General features: G+C 42.8%; 1 protein-coding gene across 2 annotated transcripts in view; it reads left to right on the top strand.

Annotated features, from left to right (window-relative positions):
* CTBP1 (C-terminal binding protein 1) overlaps positions 1 to 23,146 on the top strand; it is a 59,194-nt gene that overhangs the window by 26,875 nt on the left and 9,173 nt on the right. The window contains exons 2-6 of one of the 2 annotated variants that reach the window (XM_039366693.1): positions 1,847 to 2,001; positions 13,170 to 13,314; positions 14,273 to 14,479; positions 15,763 to 15,977; positions 21,344 to 21,474. In XM_039366693.1, the coding sequence (XP_039222627.1) occupies positions 1,847 to 2,001; positions 13,170 to 13,314; positions 14,273 to 14,479; positions 15,763 to 15,977; positions 21,344 to 21,474 (853 nt within the window). Of the gene's footprint in view, positions 1 to 1,843; positions 2,002 to 13,169; positions 13,315 to 14,272; positions 14,480 to 15,762; positions 15,978 to 21,343; positions 21,475 to 23,146 lie in introns of both variants that reach the window. The other variant, XM_039366694.1, reaches the window with a different exon arrangement.

Consider the following 23,146-nt stretch of genomic DNA (forward strand, 5'->3'; position numbering starts at 1 on the left):
CTCTTTGCTGCTCGTAAAAGCAGCTCAACTTAAAGCTGTCTCATTTTGCCACAGAAATGGCAACACAATCGGGCCCAAGGCTGTCGTAAGTCAAGGACAGTACCTGTACTACGATTAAACAGGGCTGATTATAAACAGATCAGGCGGCTGCAAAGGACGCGGACCCGGCTGAGGATTTGGTTCTCACTGGGCCCCTCAAAATTCAGATTCATGCCCGACTCGTCGGTATGTCAGATATGCGCAAACACAACCATCTTCTTTTCCAACATTCGAGCTTGGTGGGATGCAGGGCAGATGCCAGAAAGGACGTTTTGTCGCAATTGTGGGTGTCAGCACCGGTAAGTGCGGCTCCCCAGTTGTGATTCTATTGAAAACTGACGTTGTGGTGCTGCCACCTCTTCTGTCTGCAGGCAAACAGGATGTGGCCTGTTGTAAATGGCTTTCTCAGCAGAGCAGAGAGGGAGAGTCTCCCCCACAAATCCTTACGTAGAGTTTTGCAATGCCTGCGGTTTGTGTCGTCTGGAGGGGAAAACTCCAGTTGTCTTTCTTCATGACTGCACTGGCATAAATTCATCAAATGGTTTGAATTTAGGACTTCCCTTATCGTTCCAATTTTGTTCCCCGCACGTATATTGTCCCATTTTCCAGTTGAATTGAATGTAAATAAATTAAGTAAATAAAAATAAATAATAATAATAAAGTTAGAAAGGACCTTGGAGGTCATCTAGTCCAACCCCCTGCTCAGGCAGGAAACCCTACAACATTTCGGACAAATGGCTGTCCAGTCTCTTCTTAAAAACTCCCAGTGTTGGAGCATTCACCGCTTCTGGAGGCAGGTGGTTCCACTGGTTAATTGTTTTCACTGTCAGGAAGTTTCTCCTTAGTTCTAGGTTGCTTCTCCCCTTGATTAGTTTCCACCCGTTGTCCTGCCTTCGGGCGCTTTGGAGAATAGCTTGACTCCCTCTTCTTTGGGGCAGCCCTTGAGATACTGGAAGACTGCTATCATGTCCCCCCTCGTCCTTCTCTTCATTAAACTAGACATACCCAATTTAATCAATCAATAAAAAGAAAGTGTACAGAGAAGGGGAACAAAGATGATTGGGGGACTGGAGGCTAAAACATATGAAAAATGGTTGCAGGAATTGGGTATGGCTAGGGCGGGACATGATAGCATCTTCCAATATTTGGGGGGCTGCCTCAAAGAGGGAATCAAGCTATTCTCCAAAGCGCCTGAAGGCAGGACAAGAAGCAACGGATGGAAACACATCAAGGAGAGAAGCAACCTAGAACCAAGGAGAAACTTCCTGACAGTGAGGACAATAAACCAGTGGAACAGCTTGCCACCAGAAGCTTTGGGTGTTTCATCACTGGAGGTTTTTAAGAAGAGACTGGATAGCCACTTGTTTGAAATGGTATACAGTCTCCTGCCTGAGCAGGGGGTTGGACTAGAAGACCTCTAAGGTCCTTTTCAGATATTATTCTCTTTAATTCTGTTAATCAGTGGAACGGCTTGCCTTCAGAAGTTGTGGGTGCTCCATCACTGGAGATTTTCAAGAAGAGACCGGACAGTCATTTGTTTTAAATCAGGGGTCTTCCAACTTGGCCCTTTGATGACTTTGTGGACTTCAACTCCCAGAATTCCTCAGCCAGGCACGTGTGCCTGGCTGAGGAATTCTGGGAGTTGAAGTCCACAAAGTCATCAAAGGGCCAAGTTGGAAGACCTCTGTCTGAAATGGTGTAGGGTCTCCTGCCTGAGCAGGGGGCTGGACTAGAAGACCTCCAAGGTCCCTTCCAACTCTGGTTATCCTGCTAAAATGTCTTTCCTTTTCTGTTTTGAAAACCTTAGGCATTCGACCTCCGATCATGAACGGCCCCATGCATCCCCGTCCCCTCGTTGCACTGCTTGATGGCCGGGACTGTACGGTGGAAATGCCAATCCTGAAGGACGTGGCCACCGTGGCGTTTTGCGATGCTCAGTCCACCCAGGAGATTCACGAAAAGGTAAATTGCAAAGGTCTTTATAAACGCGGGCCAGGGACTTTGTTTTTACTCAGGTGAGGATTCCGTTGTTCCGACACTGAGCAGGCTGTGGAACAAAACACAAGGATTGTGCGATTTGTCGTGCCTGAACAGAAGGCAGGGGTCTACTCCAGTTCCTTATAAACTGCCACTATCTGCTCTGGGAAAACTCAGCCTGTTTTGAGAAGGGCTATCATGTCCCCTGGATAATGAGTTTCTTCTGTCTGGGAAAAATAATCCCTAATTATGAACTGCAATTTGCAAGAATCCTCTACTGTGGCTGAGCACATTTGACTATTCCAGCTAGTTATGATTGTACAGTAGTTTGTTTAATGACCATTCAAAGTTGCAGTGGCTCTGAAAAAAAAACCACTTACGACCGTTTGTCACACTTATGACCGTTGCAGCTTCTCCGTGGTCACATGATCAAAATTCAGAGGCTTAGCAACTGGCATGGACTTAATGACAGTTGCCGGGTCCTGGGGTCACGTGATCCCCTTTGTGTGACTTTCTAACAAGCAACTCAATGGGGGGAAGTCAGTTTCGCTTAACGACAGTGTTAACTAACTTAAAAACTGCAATGACTGAGTTAACAACTCAGTAGCAAGAAATGTCGTAAAATGGGGCAAGACTCACTTAACACACATCGCGCTTCGCTAGATCAATTTTGGGCGTAGTTGAGGACTGACTGTAACTGGAGAAGCACAATCAGTTAACAGAAAATGGAATATATATATATATATATATATATATATATATATATATATATATATATATATATATATATATATAATATTTTATTGGTTTTCCAGTTTTACATTTAAGTATTTGGAAAGCAACGTGGTGATTGGGTTAGTCAATACTTCAATAACAAAATCTTTAGTACATATCTCAGGTTACATCATCAAATATTTCTTCTTATTTCCCTTAACGTTTGCTATATCATATTTAAGCTAATAGATTTCTAATTATATCAAACTCAGTTAAAACTTCATTATCACAATTATCGATACATCTTTTGCTTATACATATCCATATCCTGTTTTTAAATTTTACCTAATTTTTAGATTTTAATTACAGTACTCCAATTTAACCTTTAATATCCATAGTATTTAAGTTAACCCAAATTTCCTTTGTCTCACTACATAAAAGTTATAATATCTAAAATACACATATTATTTACTTAAATATATTCTTATTTTAATAGATTCCTAATTTAATAGAAATTTTTTAATAGATTTAATAGATTTCTATTTTAAATCTTATTTTAATAGATTTCTAATTTAATAGAAATTTTCTATTTCTCATCCTAATACATCACCACTTAATAATGGAGAATCCTTTGTTATCTCAAGTCCATCATCTGTGTTGTCTAGGCTAAACAATAATTCAAAATTATTTCCTAATAGTTAGTTTTGATTTCTCTTATAAGTCTAAGTCCTCAATATTACGCCAATTAATAATAATAAGAAAATGGAATCTTAACTGGTTTAATAGCGATGAGCCAAAAGCTTCAGAAAATAGGTTTAATAAATGTGGATCATCAATGTTGGGCCTTCCAAACATTGTCCATATATTAGTTGTGCTAACTTTTTTCTCCCTTTTCCACTTAAGTGTGTCCGATTCTCAAAAAGTATCTGGACAACTCACCACACTTTTTTTAGCTGGTTTTTTTTTGTCATGTCCTCCTTCCTGGTTAATAATTTGTGGAATATTAAGCGACAGAGCTATTGTAGAAATTACCAAGGCAGTGCAATGCATTTGCAGGATATATTGCAGCTACCACCAGCAGCAGCACAGCCTAAAAATTATTGTGGCAGCACAGCCTAAAAATTATCGTGGCTAACAAAGTGAGATGTCCATCCGATTAAGAAGGATCATGATGGATTGTCCTTGTGTAGGTATGTGTGTCTGGTAAATAGGTTTGTGGAACCTAGGAACTTGTTGAATACATTTTACAGAACATATTTATGTATTTTTCAAACAAGTTGGTTCAAGTCAAAGAGCTAGATGAGGCTACATCAATGTTTCCCAATCTTGACAACTTTAAGATGGGTGGACTTCAAATCCCAGAAATGGGGGATTTGAAGTCCACCCATCTTAAAGTTGTCAAGATTGGGAAACATTGGATTATTCAGTTGCAGATCTTTCTCCAGGCTGACACCTTCGTTGAACTGACAACAGCTCTTGCAAAAATCTCCTAAGAAACATGCGTTTTCCTTCCGCAGAAATTAATATCCTTTTTGTCAATTGTTCATAGCTGACCTTTTTGGAGAAATGTCAAGCTTATTTCCTCTAATAAATAGAAGTGTGCTTCTGAGGAGTCGGAAGCATTTTGTAGCGCCGCTTTAATTGAGGACCGCCTCTCGTCAAAAGCTCTTAGATATTTTCGGCCTGAATCAAAGGTCACTCGAATTCAGCTGTCATATTTTGAAGATCTCATTTGTGTTCAAAGGAGTCTCCCATTCCAGGTTTGTCGTGGTGGGTGCGAGTGGAGACGCTGCAACAGCCGTCGCTTTGGGGCCTGGGCTGTACGTCTATTTTTTTTTCTTTTCAGCACTGTCGTAATTTTGACCAAATGATCGTAACTCAAGGATACCTGTAATATTTTTTGTAAGCCATCTAGGGCAGCGGTTCTCCACCTGTGGGTCGGGACCCCATTTGGGGTCGAACGACCATTTCACGGGGGTCGCCAAACAACGCAGTCCGCCATTTTTCCCCCCTTTTCCTTAGCTGTGCTACTCCCTTTTATTCTATTGGCTTTTGAAAGCCAATAGAATCGACTCTCTTGAATAGAATCTAATTCTATTGGCTTTGAAAAGCCAATAGGAATGGTCCAGGCTGTCTCTGCCCTGCTGAGCCCGCCAAAAGTCCCATTCTGCAAACGGTGCTGCACCGGTTGAGTAGTCCTCGACTTACGACCGGTTGGGGGGTCGTGGCATTAAAAAGGTTGAGAACCACTGCTCTAGAGTCCCTAAAAGTGAGTGGTGGCCATTTGGATTCTCTAAGTAAACAAACAATCAATCCATCCATTGGTTGTGATCTTGCGCAACAGCCAGCCTGCCCTGTGTAAAGTCTGCCGGATTCCCCTTAGGAACGGTGGCAAGAAAAGTCGTAAAATGGGGCAAAACTCACTTAACTAATGGCTCACCTAGCAACATAACTTTGGGTCTCAATTGTTGTAAATCGAGGCCTGCCTGCCTGCCTGCCTGCCTGCCTGCCTGCCTGCCTGCCTGCCTGCCTGCCTATCTATCTATCTATCTATCTATCTATCTATCTATCTATCTATCTATCTATCTCTAAATCTCTATATCATCTATCTATCATCTATCTATCATCTATCTCTATATTTATCTATCATCTACCTATATCTATCTATCTATCTATCTATCTATCTATCTATCTATCTATCTATCTATCATCTATGTATCGCTATATTTATATTTATATCTGTATATCTCTGTCTGTCTATCTATCTATACATACATACATACATACATACATACATACATACATACACACACACACACACATACACACACACCCCTAAAATTTTGCATATTGTCAGAAACACGGCAGGTCTTCTTCCACCACAATATTTTAAAGCTTGATATGGAAATTTACTTTCTTTTTTTCTTTTTTTGGCAACCTGCAACTGGTTTGCTGCCAAAAGTAGATTTTTTTTTTTTTTTAAAAAAAAGGTAGTTCAGTTTCTGCCTTATTATAAAGCGGGAACATTAGCAAAAGAACCGAAGGAGTTGCTTCCCGTCAGCGAGTTTCCACCCTGAGAAGCCCAGAGAAACAATCCCTTCCCGCTGGTTGCTGGCATTTGTATCCCCAAAGCAAATCCACATCCCGGGCAGCACCCAGAACAAAGGACTCTTGATGAGTCACGCCTGCAACGTTGCTCAGCAAAATGCAACTTTTCTCCTTATGCTGGCGGAAGAGGAGAACAGCAGCAAACGGCCCAACCAGCTGACTTAGACAGGCCTTCGCAACACAACGCACTGCGAAGTGCCTGAACAGCGCACAAGGGCACGAACAGAGTACACACACACCCCTAAGATCAGCGGTCAGACGGGTGGAATGTTTTGCATTTTAAAATGCATTCTTAATTCTCTGCAGACAGAAAGATACGTGACGAGGCCAGCCTAATGGCAAAGCCCCCCCCCGCCCCAAATCAGCAGGCCAACCAACCCCGTTACTCTTTCTCTCTTTCAGATGCGCCGTTGTAGTTGGAAACGGCAAGAGTCCGTGTTCAGACAGCCAAACAAGCCAACAAAGGCTGTCCTTAGGGACGGCTTCTAGAAATTGTGCAGAGACTGCTCCTGATTTAATGGACCTTTGCGCAGAAGGAGGGGGGGGGTCCGTTAAAAGAGAATGTCTGTTAAACGCAAATGGGATTTGACTCCTGTGTATTCTTGCTTTTTTTATGCCAAAAATAGGAAACGATACTTTGCAGAAGGATATTCTGTGCAATTTATACTTGTAAAGGAGCCAAATGCAAGGATCAAATGTGCAAAAGCAAGCAAAGGATGACTTGCTAAGCATAAGGATGCTCGTCCCAAGGATGCTTTTTCAGCAGGCAATCGGACTTCCTTGTTTTGCTTTGAAGACGTTTCCCTTCTCATCCCAGAAGCTTCCTCAGCTCTGACTGGATGGTGGGGGAATGGAAGGATTTATACTCCTTGCAGACAGCTGGTCCTTTGCCTTCTTTTAGAGGGTCTTTGAGGCCACTTGGAGGCTTATCTATGTCCTCAGGGCCACCTGAGTCATTGAGAAGTTGGAGCTGTGCTTCATGCAGAAAGTATAAATCCTTCCATCCTCCACCATCCTTTCAGAGCTGAAGAAGCTTCTTGGGTGAGAAGCGAAACGTCTTCAAAGAAAAACAAGGAACTCCAGTTGGAAAAAAAAGCACCTTTGGGACAGCCGTGACCTGGATGACGGAGAATCTCCATGGACATAATGAGTAGAAGAACAAGCGGACCCAGGATGTCTTTTCTAAAATGGCAGCTGTTTTGTTCTAAAGCTCTACTTGCAGATCACCCCAACCAGCTAAAAATAATAGCAGAAAAGACTCCCCTGGTCCTCTATCTTCTGCTTTCCCAGACAGGAACACTCAAGAGAAGAAAGACCCCTTTGCCTCAAGGGACGCACCAGATGTGAGATGGCTACACAGAACAGCCAGAAGCAAAACATCTGTTCTGTTTAGAAGATGAAGCATTCTGCAGGACTGATCAGAATGCTTGATCTTAGCCAACAGGCCAAGAAGCAAACCGAGAATCAGTTAGAACTGCTGCTGAGAGCTGGGCCATTTTAGAATATAATAGAATAACAGCGTTGGAAGGGACCTTTGAGGTCTTCTAGTCCAACCCCCTGCTCAGGCAGGAAACCCTACATCATTTTGAGTTTTGCACTCTTCCTTCTCAAGACATCAGCGGATTCCTGCCTTGATTGATAATTTCCTAAATAAATTGATGTTGATTTCTACTTTGGGAATGTAAACTATGGCTTAGTTTGTTATTGGTTGCTTAGCATTTTCAGAGAGCATTCAGAGGTGTTATAAAAGAATGTCAGATGGCTATATTAATATCGCATACAGAAATGTAGATATATATCTCTGTGTACTGTACGGTCATACTCAACTTTATTAAGTTTCAAAGAGAGAGAAGACTAACAAAAGGGAAAATTTAGAGAAAAGGGAATCAAAAAGAAAAAAGTTAAAAGATGACAAAAATGACTTTTGATTTTCTAAAGCACAGATACATGTATATAGTAGAAATGACCTCTTACTCTGAATTAAAAGCACAAGAAAGCCATATAAAATAATAGACAATCAAAGTAGCATTACAATTAGGTAACAAAATGACCTCATGTGTAAGTTTAACCCTAAACATTAAAAAATATAATAGCATTAGAATTATATAACAAAATGACCTCTTACTTTAAACGTAAACATTAAAAAATGCAATATACATACCTAATAGCAAAAATGAAAATACTCAGTATTTTTATAAGAACAGGTCTAATCAACCAATCCTAAAAACATTTTAAATCTTTCTCAAGCAAAAAGTCCAGAAGTGGTTTCCAAAGTAATAAATTTAAAATACTACAGTATATATTATTTTACGTAAATCGGCTTTGAAAAGAAAATAACTAGGTGACTGCACCTGTTCATTAAAATAAATAGATCAAAAGTGAATAAGTGGGCTTTAGAATAATAATAGTACACTAAGCAAACAATTTAATGATCCTGCAAACTGTATATATAAAGTAGACTCATTGCTCTGTTGGTGAGAAAACCATTATGTCAAAACTTCCATTAATAAAAGAGATTTAAAAAGCTTTTCTTTCTTCTCCGTCTTTCTGGAGCGGGCGTATTAGAATTCTTCCTCGTTTTGCTTTCTGCATAGGCAATAGTAAAAGTGTCGAATATATCTCCTGCTTTTTATTTAAACAACAACACAAGGGCTTTCCTTGGCGCGGTTATTTTTTCCTAAGTCTTTCTGTTGTAATAAGCCACAAAGTTTAGAGTGATTTTAGAGTGGAGTTGGTGAACACAGGCAGAGAGGAGGGAAGATTGCATTCATGAATGAAAAGGACAATATATGTTAGAACAGTGTTTCTCAAACTTGACCATTTTAAGGCATGTGGACTTCAACTCCCAGAATTCCACAGCCAGCATTGCTGGCTGTGGGATTCTGGGTGTTGAAGTCCACATGCCTTAAAATGGTCAAGGTTGAGAAACACTGTATTAGAAGATTGTCATTTGGTGTCCTCAGGATCGTGGGAGGAAGGGATGCAAAGCTTGGCGATAGTTGCCTGTTGTGCTTCAGCGAACGCAAATTGTGGAAGAACAAGAATGAGTTTGCGAGGGGAATTGAGCCCCGTGCCGAACGAATGCAATTTAGGGGAAAGATGATTCACGAATGGCTAAATTCCATATAGAAAATGGAATCGGAACACTTGGAAAGAATGAAGAACGTTGATTGTATCGGCTTAGGAAATCTGTCCTGAATATCTGTTTTAAGCAAAAATCAGTTCATAGTTGCAGATGGAGGCCTTTGAACTCTGGTGCTGGAGAAGACTCCTGCAAGTCCCCTGGACTGCAAGGCAATCCAACCGGTCGGTCCTGGAGGAGATCAACCCCGACTGCTCTTGAGAAGGCCAGATCCTGAAGTGGAAACTCAAGTCCTTTGGCCACCTAATGAGAAGGAAGGACTCACTGGAGAAGAGCCTAATGCTGGGAAAGATGGAGGGCAAGAGAAGAAGGAGACAAAGACAGAGAAGGAGGTGGCTGGAGGGAGTCCCTGAAGCAGCAGGCGTGAGCTTCAATGGACTCCAGAAGATGGCAGAGGACAGGAAGGCCTGGAGGAACGTGGTCCATGGGGTCGCGATGGGTCAGACACGCAACTAACAACAACAACAAGTTGCAGATAGAAAAGGAGACCATCAAAAATCTTAATTGATCTGTTTATAGGAAAGAGAGAGATAATTAGCGAATGATGCAAAGTCAGGAGAGGTTTTGGATCTGGGGTAAACTATATTTTAGGAGTCCCAAAGCTGCTTTTTCAAGAGGCGACTGGACTTTTCCTTGCATTTCCTTGAAGAGGTTTCACTTCTCATCCAAGTCGCTTTTTCTAATTCTGACCAAAGAGCTGAACTGTTCGTCAGAACTGAAGAAACTTCTGGGATGAGAAGCGAAATGTCTTCAAAGGAAAAAAACAAAGGAAGTCCAGTTGCCTCTTGAAAACAGCACCTTTGGGACAACCATGGATGACTTGAGAATCTCCATAGACATATATTTTGGCAGTGTCAAGAATAGTCTTGGGGGGGGGGGAAACAGACATGGGAGAAGAACGGAAAGAAACTAGACCGAAAGTAAAATAATAGCAGGGAGGGAAAATATGAATCTTATTCAGAAAAAGCGCTAGAAGGTAGATTAATCATCCCCTGGATGAATAGAAAAGGGGTGTGGAAGCTGAAGTGAAAAGAATTGTGTTAGACGTCCAGTGAAGAGTTGTTAATGAAGAAAAGGAAAAATATGCATCGTGGAACAAAGGCAGAAAAGGCTGCAGATAAAAAAAAAAAAGCATGTCAGTGAAGCTTGCTGCAAAAAAAATTAAAAAAAACCTCCAAGATTAAAAGGAAGTTGTTGTGGAATATATATAGAAAAAAAGATAATTGCAAAGGACGGTTAGGATTAAGAGAAGCAGAGGGAATGCAGGGTGCTTGTGAGAGGAATAAATGGCTTAAAAAGGGTGAGAACTTTAAGGCTGGAATGGAATTAAAAATATTAAAAAGGATATGATATGACCAGGGGTTAAACCGAAGTGAAGGAATATATTAGAGAGGTTTGCATTGAAAGGATATTGAAGTGTCAAAGAAAAGAATGAAAAGAAAAGTTATAAATATTCTGCCCAAGAAAAGCATGAAAAGAATTCATCAATTCTGTGGAAAATGATGAGAAATAATAAGGCAGCAGGTGTTGGTTGTGTAACTAGCCAAATATTAAAAATCTAAATGCGTTCTACGGAGTGGGTGTGTAATATATTTATGGATGATGAATACATAAGGAACGTTTGATACTGGAAGTGTGTTGGTCAGGGGTATGAAGGTATGAATACTTTTATGAGGAAATGAGGTGGTCTTGTAGATTGAAAGCCCAAATTAACATCTGTGAATAAGAAAGATGAACTTGGTCGTCTGATTATGTGATGCAAAAAAAAAAAAGAGCATTTTTGAACCTGAAAAATAATGTGGCAAAAACCAACGAAGTATTGTAGTTTGTGTTATGGAGAATCCATTTAGGTGGAAAACCAATGTTTGTGAAATTTACGTAGCCCTGATGTCTTAATGAAGTATTCAACCCGTGGTTTTTGTTAACTTGGAATACGGGGGCTGGAAGGGACCTTGGAGGTGTTTGGTCCAACCGCCTACGCGAGCAGAAGTCCTTATACCATCTTGGACAAATAGTTGTCCAATCTTGTTTTGAACTCCTCCAGCAACAGAGCACCCACAACTCCAGGTGGCAAGCTGTTCCACTGATCAATTGTTCTTACTGTCAGGAAAATTCTCCTTAATTCCAGACTGGATCTCTCTTTAAAGAGCTTCCACCCATTGCTTCTTCTCCTACCTTCTGGTTCTCTGGAGAATAAATCAACCACCTCTTTCTTGGAACTCCCTTCAAGTATTGGAAGACAGCTGTCATGTCAGCCCTAATCCTTCTCTTCATTAGGTTAGCCCAGGGGTCTTCAAACGTGGCCCTTTTATGACTGGTGGACTTCAACTCCCAGAATTCCTCAGCCAGGCACACGTGCCTGGCTGAGGAATTCTGGGAGTTGAAGTCCACCAGTCATAAAAGGGCCACGTTTGAAGACCCCTGGGCTAGATACACCTCGCTTCCTCAACCGTTCATTTATCTCCAGACCCCTGATCATCTTTGTTGCTCTTCTCTGCACTCTTTCCAGAGTCTCAACAACTTTTTTGTATCGTGGTGACCAAAACTGGATGCAGTATTCCAAATGTGTGGCCTTATAAATGGTATTAACACTTGCTGTCCACTAATAGCAATTTTGAAATGCCACGAAGCAACTAGATTTAAGGCAGCATTAGAAACTTATGAGATATTTCATATGCATTTTCCAGTCAGCATCCATGTGTGCATGTTAAGCTTGACACTACAAAAAGACTTGCTAACATTATTGTAATCACTGAAAGAATGTCATATGTACTAAATAAGGAATACCACCAACAGTATAAATTATACAACAAGTTAAAATATGAACTCTGAAACCCAAATTCTATATAAAAGATTGTTGTCCACAGTAGGGATGATTTTCAGTTAAAATTAAATTCTGTGTCATGTTTACTTTTTTTTTTTTAAAGACATGGAGCCATACTGTCACAATTTAGTCAGCTGTTCTTCACAAGAAGAAATCAAAGTTTTTTTCCGATAGAAAGCATATAATTCTTTGCAACTGTTGACATATATAATGCCAGTTCAATATTTGGAAGGGATCTAAGGCCTGGTAAAATATAATAATAATAAAAATATCTTAAAGGGGTATTGCCCTGGGATTGTAACTTACAAAATTCATTTCATTTTCCAATATTTTGGGCTTTACTTCACGTTGCCACCACATATGAAATAAAATCCGACCGGCTTCTTGTATTTCCAAGAAGTTTAAGAAAAAGAGTTTCATTTTAGCAGCATAGGACTACAGCAAATATGTTGAGGATAAAACATCTTATACCAATTGTCTCTGAATATGACATTCAAAGTAAATGTCATCCCCTTTTTCCACTGAAATTCCCACTGTGCATCTCTCGGTATATTTATATTCTCTGTTTGTTTAATCATGCGATCTGCGACTTAATTCAGATTCTTAGTCATACTTCACTAACATTTATCAACCATGCTGAACAAACGATCAGTATGACAAGATTTTCAGATTCAGTCAAACTTCTCCATGTCCTGCGTTGTTTCTGTAATTCTTTTTATAGTCACACTGCTTATTTGAAGACAGAGAAAGCAGCTGAATCTAGAAAAGCACTATATGGTGAATAGATAGTGGGTCGACTAGATAGATAGATAGATAGATAGATAGATAGATAGATAGATAGATAGATAGATAGATGATGGATGGATAGATTGATGGACAGATAGACAGACAGACAGACAATGTAGAAGGATGGGATGGATGGATGAATGGGGGGAGAGAGAGAAACTTATTCTGAGTTCTATATTCTAGATAGATGATAGATAGATAGAAGATAGATAGGCATGGATGGATGGATATTTGGATGAATGGATAGATGGATGGATGGATGATGTGTATAGATGATGGATGGGTTGATGGATGAATGGATGATGTGGATAGATAGATGCTGGATGGATGGATGGGTCGATGGATGGATGGATGGATAGATGGATAAATGATGTGGATAGATAAAGACATGATGGATAGATAGATGGATGGATGGTGTGGATAGATAAAGATATAATGGATGGATGGATGGATGGAAAGATGGATATATAAAGACATGGTGGAGGGAGGGAGGGAGGGCATGTGTTTCAGCTCATCAGCAAGGAAACCTTACTCTGGATCATTGTTTATTCTTTCCTTGTACCTCTTTTTGTTTTGTAGGTCCTGAATGAAGCTGTGGGTGCCCTGATGTATCACACCATCACTTTAACCCGTGAGGACTTGGAGAAATTTAAAGCACTTCGAATAATTGTTCGAATTGGAAGCGGTTTTGATAACATTGATATCAAATCTGCTGGCGACCTAGGTACTATATCCATTCGCGTCTTTTGAAAGTACTAATCGTTAGCCAAGTTGGGGCGCTAAGGTAGCCAGACCCATCTTGCAATAGTTTGACCTAGGTGGCCCTCCTTATTTGCAGGGATCTGTTCTGGCTTGCATGGATAATGAAAACACAAGTGTGAAGGGATGGGGAGGGGTTGGTTCCAGGGTCCCAGTGACAATTTTCTGAAGATCAGCGGGCGAGCATGGCTGATGGAAAAAAACGGACGGTGAGATCACGAGCATATGGGAGAATGAAAGCCCAGTTTGTACTTTTAAATCAAATTGCAACCGGATGCTTATTGCACTATAAGCATGCAGCCAGTTCCCGGAGAATATGCCTCATTGAATTTGGGGTGATATTTACCGATATGTAAATGCAACACTGATGACTTTGCAGCAAGTTTAATCCTAAACTCTCTCTGTGCTTTCCTGGTTATTATCTGTTTTTAGCATACCAGAAATCTTACGTTTCTAATGGAATAGCAAAACGTTTTCCATGCAACAATCCTTGACTTAAAGCCATTCATTGAGCCACTGTTCCAAGTTATAATGGCACTGGAGAAAAAATGATTTACAACCCTTAGGACTCTTATTATTATTACAGTCATTTTTTCAGGTGTTTGGCAAATTATTTATCACAATTGTGGTGTTCTGGGATCCCCTGGTCACCATTGGCCACCTCCCCAGCCAACTTCTCACTTAGCGACAACATTTTTTGGCCCAATCCTGGTCATAAGCTGAGGACTGCCTGCAGGTCACTTGGGCCAAGTTAACTCTTTCCAACGGCGGCTCGCGATGGCTTGATTGTCCCACCATGAAACCATCTCAGCTCTTCCTTCCTTCCTTCCTTCCTTCCTTCCTTCCTTCCTTCCTTCCTTCCTTCCTTCCTTCCTTCCTTCCTTCCTTCCTTCCTTCCTTCCTTCCTTCCTTCCCCACTCCAGGGATCGCCGTTTGCAATGTCCCGGCGGCCTCGGTGGAAGAGACAGCCGATTCGACGATGTGCCACATCTTGAACCTCTACAGACGAACCACCTGGCTGCATCAGGCTTTGCGAGAAGGCACCAGAGTGCAGAGCGTGGAACAGATTCGGGAAGTTGCTTCCGGAGCAGCCCGAATCAGAGGAGAGACGCTGGGCATTATTGGGTTAGGTGGGTCAAAATGTCTCGCTACAACCAAGGGTGCTTTTGTTGTTGTTCAGTTGCTAAGTCGCGCCCGACTCTTTGCGACCCCGTGGACCACAGCATGCCAGGCCCCCTTTGTCCTCCAGGGTCTCCTGCCCAATTTCACGTTCATCGTGTTGATGACACCATCTAACTATCTCCTCCTCGGCTGTCCCCTTCTCCTTTGGCCTTCCATCTTTCCCATCATCAGGGTCTTCTCCACTGAGTCCTCTCTCCTCCTCTGGTGGCCGAAGTATTTGAGCTTCAGCTTCGGCCTCTGTCCTTCCAAAGGACGGTCAGGGTTGGTTTCCTTCAGGGTTGACCGACTGGACTTCCTTGCAGTCCAGGGGACTCTTCAGAGCCTTCTCCAACACCACAATTTGAAAGCACAAATTCTTCGGCGCTCAGTCTTCCTCGTGGTCCAGCTCTCTCAGCCATGCATGGTTGTGGTTCAGTTGCTGGGCCATGCCTGACTCTACACAATCCCATGGATCACATCATGCCAGGCCCCCTTGACCTCTGCTGTCTCCTGGAGTTTGCCCAAATTCATGTTCGTTCATCATCAACGGCACCATCTAACCATCTCCTCCTCCGCTGTCTCCTTCTCCTTCGGCCTTCCATCTTTCCCAACACCTGGGTCTTCTCCATTGAATCCTCTCTTCTCATTTGGTGGCCAAAGTATTTGAGCTTCAGCTTCGGCCTCTGTCCTTCCAAAGGACGGTCAGGGTTGGTTTCCTTCAAGGTTGACTGATTTGATCAGCTGGCTGGAGTATTCTGAGAATTGACGTCCACACGTCCTAAGGTTGTCCAGGTTGAGACACATTGCTCTAAATAGCAATGGCACTTAGACGTATATCCCGTTTCACAGGGCTTTACAGCCCCCTCTAAGCAGTTTATACAGTCAGCCTCTGGCTCCCAGCAATCGGAGTCCTCTTTTTACTGACCTGGGAAGAATGGAAGGCTGAGGCAACCTTGAGCCGGTCAGGATCGAACTCCTGGCAGTGGGCAGAGTCAACCTGCAATGCTGCATTCTGACCACTGCGTCACCCCGTACAGCTTAGCACCCCATACAATCCAGATTATATAATAATAGCGACAACAACAATAATAGAATTGGAAGGGACCTTGGAGGTCTTCTAGTCCAACCCCCTGCTCAGGCAGGAGCCCCATACCATTTCAGACAAAGGGTTGTCCAGTCTCTTCTTGAAAACTATCTCCGAAAGGAGAGAAGTAGCGCTCCGTTCATGGTCTGAAAACCGCCTTCCTTGCAGGACGAGTGGGCCAAGCCGTCGCGCTGCGTGCCAAAGCCTTTGGCTTCAACGTCATTTTCTACGACCCGTATCTCTCGGACGGCATTGAGCGGGCTCTCGGCCTCCAGCGGGTGAGCACCCTGCAAGACCTGCTGTTTCACAGTGATTGCGTCACCCTCCACTGCAGCCTCAACGAGCACAATCATCACCTGATCAACGACTTCACCATTAAACAGGTAAGGATGGACCCGAGTGGGCCGTGAGGATCGTAACTTCTTTGTGTTGCAGTTCTGAGCGTCCAGGAGACGTTAACCGGTAGCCAGGAGCCTGGGCAAAGCAGGCTGGTCTGGCTGCCGTGCCCCCTTTATTGAAGCTGTGTTACCAATAAAGGGGAATATTTGTAGCTGAGGGTTAAAATGAGGGATCCTGGGTGCTCTCTGAGCTTGGTGGTTTGCTGGCAGACCTTTCCTTACCAAACTAGGTAACCTCATCAGTGCTAGAAGTGGATTAAGGCGAGGAGGAGGAGGAGGAGGAGGAGGAGAATAATAATAATAACAACAACAACAACAACTCTGGGACTTCAGAATTCAAACAGACAAGCACCTGCAACATAACACCCCAGACTTAACAATTGTCGATAAGAAAGACAAAAAAGTCTGGATAGTGGACGTGGCAGTGCCTGGAGACAGCAGAATAGAAGAGAAAGAACTGGAGAAGATAACAAAATACAAAGACCTACAAATAGAAATAGAAAGACTGTGGCAAAAGCAAGCAAGGGTAGTACCAATAGTAATAGGCTCCTTGGGTGCAATCCCAAAACAACTGGAGCACCACTTGAACACCATTGGCATTGACAAATTCGCTATTAGTCAATTGCAAAAGGCGGCCTTACTAGGAACTGCTTCCATCCTGCGACGATATCTGTAATACCATCAAACATCCACATCTGCCTATCCCAGGTCCTGGGTAAAGGACTCGATAGGTAGACAAAATGCCAAATCCAGTCTGAACATCTGGCTGACTGTGCGATGATCCATAATAATAATAATAATGGGGCCCTTGATGCTCACTGAGCTTTTCTTGAAGACGTTTCATTACCCAACTAAGTAACATCATCAGTGCTAGAAGAGAGTGGGGTTTGCTCTCTATTTACACATGGAGACTAGGATTCCCTACTAGCATGGATGATGTTACCTAGTTTGGGTAATGAAACATCTGCAAGAAAACAACCATGCAGCTGTATTATTATGGTCTGCACAAGCAGGTGGAGGCATTCGGCTGTGCAAATGCGCTACATTCCTGCTCACCTCGGTGTGTCCCATGCAGTTGATTTGTCAGCAGGTGAGTTTGGGGGAAATGACACCCCTCAACGCCATCACCTATCGCGTATTGATCTTGATTGACTTGTGCAGTTAAAAGTTAAAAGTTTAAACCACATCAGAAGTATTTGGTTGTGGGTGAGGGACTGGCGCCCCCTAGTGTTCCAAGGGAATAATTAGCACTCTCTTGTTTTATTCTCCACCAGTCGTTTTCCATACAATTTTATACAGAAAAAGACTAGTGGAGAAGAATAACACAAGAGAAGCTTCAGCAATGACTGGAATCTTTTAATTTCCCTAGAATATTTTGTATGGCTGATCCTCACTCAACGACCTCTTGTTCAGCGACTGCTCAGAGTTACGACGGGGGCTGAACGAGGAGACTTACAACTGGTCCTTGAAGATAATCATAACAATGATGATGATGATGATGATGATTAGAGTTGGAAGGGATCTTGGAGATCATCTAGTCCAGTGGTTCTTAACCTGGGTGATATTGCCCCCCAGGAGGCGATTTCATTTTTCAGGGGGGCAATGGAACGAAAAGGGGCAACATGGGGGCGATGGAGCGAGAAGTTTTGGGGACACTTTTGAGACTTTTTCGTACAGTGAATGGCTGTATATCCGTCGTACAAAAACAGCAGATCGCTCTCTATTAGCGGATTGAATTGTGTTTTCAAAGGTTCCTCCAGCTAGCTTCAGTACAGAACGCCGTACATATGTGAATACGCATCGCTTATCTTCATGCGCGTTGTGCAGCAGCCTCTACCCATAAAGTGGCACGCCATTGGCCAGAATATGGGAGATATGGGAAAAAGACTGGAAATAAATTATTTGCATCGATATGTCCTGATGACAATTTTAAAGAAAACAAAAAAAGTGTTTGCATAAATCGAAGAATTATTTCCTAGGTTGTGGTTGAGAGGTTATGTTGGGGAAGGGGGGCGATGACAACTTCCTCATTGGCTCAAGGGGGCGATTCGTTCAAAAAGGTTGAGAACCACTGATTCTAGTCCAGTCCCCTGTACCGTTTCAGACAAATGGCTGTCCAGTGTCTTCTTAAAAACTTCCAGTGTTGGAGAAGGGAGTGAGGAAGGAAGGGAGGGAGGGAGGGAGGGAGGGAGGAAGGAAGGAAGGAAGGAAGGAAGGAAGGAAGGAAGGAAGGAAGGAAGGAAAAAGAATAACAATAACAGACTCGGAAGGGATCTTGGAGGTCATCTAGTCCAACCCCCTGCTCAGGCAGGAAACCCTGTACCATTCCAGACAAATGGCTGTCCAGTCTCTTCTTAAAAACTTCCAGTGTTGGAACAGCCACAGCTTCTGGAGGTAAAGTTACCACCTTGCAGTGGTGTGATTCATGCACCCAGCAACGGCCTCGCAGTTACGACCGCCGCAGCATCCTGTGGTCCCATTTGTGACCTCCGCTGCTGTCTTCCCACACAAACTCCCTGGGGAAGCCAGCGAGAAATTGCAAATGATGATCATACTTAAGAATGTCATAGGCTTCGCTTAGCAACCGCTGTCGTAGGTTGCCATGGTTACATGTCACTGCTCTTTATGCCTGTATTGGTTAGCGACAGTTGCTGGTCCCAAAGCCGTTGTTAAGCGAGGAGTAGTTGCAATCATTCATTTACACTTCATTACGCTTCATTGGTGGGAATGGACCTTGGTGTTCGTTTTTTTTATCCTTACCTGCAGAGTAAAATCAAAGATCTTGCAGAGTTTTGCTACACAGAAGTTCCTCATATGAAACTGCACCATTAACAAAAGGGTCTGATGGTTCAGGATGTTTTAGCCAAAATTTTTAAGGATCTGCTGTTTCTGTCTGATTTTGTCCGAGAATTCAGCTTGCCCTCCACACCATGTTGTTGTTGTTAGTTGCGAAGTCGTGTCCGACCCATCGCGACCCCATGGGCAACATTCCTCCAGGCCTTCCTGTCCTCTACCATCTTCTGGAGTCCATTGAAGCTCACGCCTATGGCTTCAGTGACTCCATCCAGCCACCTCATTCTCTGTCATCCCCTTCTTCTCTCACCCTCTATCTTTCCCAGCATCGGGCTCTTCTCCAGGGAGTCCTTCCTTCTCATTAGGTGGCCAAAGGACTTGAGTTTCAACTTCAGGATTTGGCCTTCTCAAGAGCAGTCGGGGTTGATCCCTCTAGGACTGAGCGGTTGGATTGCCTTGCAGTCCAGGGGACTCGCAGGCGTCTTCTCCAGCCCCAGAGTTCAAAGGCCTCCATTCTTTGGCGCTCAGCCTTTCTTAGGGTCCAACTTTCACAGCCATACGTTGACACTGGGAAAACCACGGCCTGGACTATACGCACTTTTGTCGGCAGGGTGACGTCTCTGCACCATCCCGAGTGCAACTTGCCTTCATTCCTCCAGGAATGAAGTCAAAGTTTTGTGGCCTGCGGTGGCTCTAATTCCTCCCTCTCCTTTTGAGACAAGTTGCAGAAACTTCCTGTCTTTGAACCCTACTGGTTTTAAAATTAGATTCTGAACCCCCGGGGTACAGGACCCTTCTCAAAAGCAACGGTAAAGCTGCTCGGGGCCTGTGGAATAGGAAACAAACAAATCTCGCTGAATTTTAATCGGCTGCCTCGTTGCTACAGGATTGATATATTTTTTAATCTTTTTGATTATTGTCATAATGGCTAAAGACGTGGAAATGGGGGATTGTATAAACATCAAAGGAGGTAGATTCAACCGGGCTTCCATTTCTCTTTGAATATTTTTTGGAGCTCTGATCCGACGCTCTTATTTCCTGAACTTTGAATTAGATGAGTCTGAACAAGCATCCAGTCTCTACTTTGAAAGTCTAGCCACTTGCAGAACGAGATTAACATAATTTACAAGTGAAATTCATGATGTGTTTCGAAATGGGTATTATATTATACAGAGAATTAAAGATAAAAGGATACCGTTTATTGCACGCTTATAAAAGCTTAGACAGCTCTTGTTGAAATAGGTTTGGTTATAAAATAAGCATGTTAATGAAGGTTACTTTAGTCAGAAATCTTCGCTGAATGAATGTCAAACATATAGGTGCTTTTCTGTTGCTAGCTTTGTGTAATGCTATACAAGATCTCAAAATGCTTTTTATTGGTCTGATTGACATGTTAAAACTAAGAGAAAAAATGCAGCTTTGCATCGTTGTTAAAAGCACACATTCAAAACCAAGGCTTTGTTTTTTATCACGATTCCATCTTATTAATGCAAAAGAGCACAAAGATCTTGGTTAAGGTGCTGAGTAGGTCATGAGAAACCATCTTTGGTTATTTTTGCTGGAAGACTGAACTGATCTATCACCACTGATAAGCCAGGATATTAAAAGGGTTGGACCATTGTTTAAATGACATACAGTTTTTCCATTTTCTCGACACAAGTATCTCTTTTCTTCAGAGAACTTATGACAGCAGGGTGACATGATAGCAGTCTTCCAACACTTTAGGGCAGGGGTCTTCAGACTTGGCCCTTTTATGACTTGTGGACTTCAATTCCCAGAATTCCTCAGCCAGGCACGCATGCCTGGCTGAGGAATTCTGGGAGTTGAAGTTCACAAGTCATAAAAGGACCAAGTTTGAAGACCCCTGCTTTAGGGGCTGTCACAGAGAAGATGGGGGTCAAGCTATTCTCCAAAGCGCCTGAAGAAGGCAGGACAAGAAGCAACAGACGGAAAGTAATCAAGGAGAGAAGCAACCTAGAACTAAGGAGAAATTTCCTGACAGTGAGAACAATTAACCAGTGGAACAACCTGCCTCCAGAAGTTGTGGGTGCTTCCATCACTGGAGGTTTTCAAGGACAGACTAGACAACCATTTGACCATGTTATATTTGCAAATAAAAGCTTAGTGGCAACTGTGTTACTGGCCATTTTCTTTTATTCTGTTGCGGTCTTCTTCCTGTTGCTGTATCTTGTGCTTATTTGCTGTAGCCGGCTTTGACTGGGCCCAAAAGAAAAATGGGCAGAAAAGCCTTTACAAGAGTGGGGCAGTGGAAACGTGCTGGGCCCATAACCTGTTAGAAATTCTGTATACAGCCCTACAGAATAAGCAGTGCACCGTCCACATGTGCTTTCCTGCTGCCTTGCCGCAGTTATGCAGAAAAGCACATGGGGACAGTGCACTGTTTGTTCTGCAGGGCTATATACAGAATTTCTAACAGACCGGGATGGTATATAGGGTCTCCTGCTTGAGTAGTGGGCTGGGCTAGAAGATCTCAAAGGCCTTTTCCAACCCAAATATCCTGTGACTTGCATGGTGCTTCGTCTTTTCACACTCTACAGATGCGACAAGGGGCGTTCCTGGTGAACACGGCTCGTGGAGGATTGGTGGATGAAAAGGCCCTTGCACAAGCACTGAAGGAAGGCAGAATACGGGGAGCAGCCTTAGACGTCCACGAATCGGAACCGTTCAGGTGATTTGCACTTCTCATTCTTTAAAAACAGAGATTGGAGAGTGTTGAAATAATAGCTTTGTGGGAATGCTTAGGATTTATATGCAGAGCAGATTAATTTGGAAATCAGCATCCCAAATACATTGTTTAACAGCATTTGCGTTGTTTGCATCAAAATGTAATGGGAAAAGGGACCTTAACCATCTCTAGCATCTCCTGAGACCAAGCCCGTCTCTAAACATATTCTTAATACACATTGTGACTGCAAGGATCTCTCTCATAAACCATTCAGCTGAATGTCTCTGCTTCATTTCTCATCCAGTGGATGAGAAGCGAAATGTCTTCAAAGAAAAACAAAATGTCTTCAAAGAAAAACAAGAAAGTCCAGTTGCCTCGTGAAAGAGCATCTTTGGGACTATTCAACCAAATAACTTCAAGGATCAAAAATTCAAAAATACATAGGCTAGGGCAGGGGTAGGCAACCTTGGCTCTTTTATGACTGGTGGACTTATAATAATAATAATAATAATAGTAAAGTTGGAAGGGACCTTGGAGGTCATCTAGTCCAACCCCCTGCTCGGGCAGGAAACCCTACACCATTTCGGACAAATGGCTGTCCAGTCTCTTCTTAAAAACTTCCAGTGTTGGAGCATTTACTGCTTCTGGAGGCAAGCTGTTCCACTGATTAATTGTTCTCACTGTCAGGAAGTTTCTCCTTAGTTCTAGGTTGCTTCTCTCCTTGATTAGTTTCCACCCGTTGCTTCTTGTCCTGCCTTCAGGTGCTTTGGAAAATAGCTTAATTCCCTCTTCTTTATGGCAGCCCCTGAGATATTGGAATACTGCTATCATGTCCCCCCTTGTCCTTCTCTTCGTTAAACTAGACATACCCAATTCTAGCAACCGTTCCTTATATGTTTTAGCCTCCAGTCCCCTAATCATCTTTGTTGCTCTTCTCTGTACTCTTTCTAGAGTCTCAACATCTTTTTTACATCGTGGTGACCAAAACTGGATGCAGTATTCCAAGTGTGGCCTTACCAAGGCATTGAAGAGTGTATTAATACTTCGCGTGATCTTGATTCTATCCCTCTGTTAATGCAGCCTAGTACTGTGTTGGCCTTTTTGGCAGCTGCCGCACACTGCTGGCTCATATTTAACTGATTGTCTACTAGGACTCCGAGGTCCCTCTCACAGTTACTACTATTGAGCATGGTGCCACCTATGCTGTACTTGTGCATTTGGTTTTTCTTGCCTAAATGTAGAACCTTGCTTTTTTCACCATTGAATTTCATTTTGTTAGTTAGTGCCCAGTGTTCAAGTCTGTCCAGATCCTTCTGTACCTGAAGCCTGTCTTCTGGAGTGTTGGCTATTCCTGCCAGCTTGGTGTCATCTGCAAATTTGATGAGTTCCCCATCTATCCTTTCATCCAAATCGTTGATGAAGATGTTGAAGAGTACTGGGCCCAGAACAGAGCCCTGGGGCACCCCACTACACACTTCCCTCCATATAGATGCAGTTCCATTGAGGACCACTCGCTGAGTACGGCCGGTCAGCCAGCTACGGATCCATCTGGTGGTGGTTCTGTCTACCCACATTTTTCTATCTTGTCAAGTAGTAGGTTGTGATCTACTTTATCAAATGCCTTACTGAAGTCCAAGTAAATTATGTCCACAGCATTCCTCTGATCCACTAATTT

The sequence above is a fragment of the Crotalus tigris genome, unplaced genomic scaffold (assembly GCF_016545835.1).
Source record: "Crotalus tigris isolate CLP2741 ecotype Arizona unplaced genomic scaffold, ASM1654583v1 scf7180000020351.1464749751:1500972, whole genome shotgun sequence".
Classification (NCBI taxonomy): domain Eukaryota; kingdom Metazoa; phylum Chordata; class Lepidosauria; order Squamata; family Viperidae; genus Crotalus; species Crotalus tigris.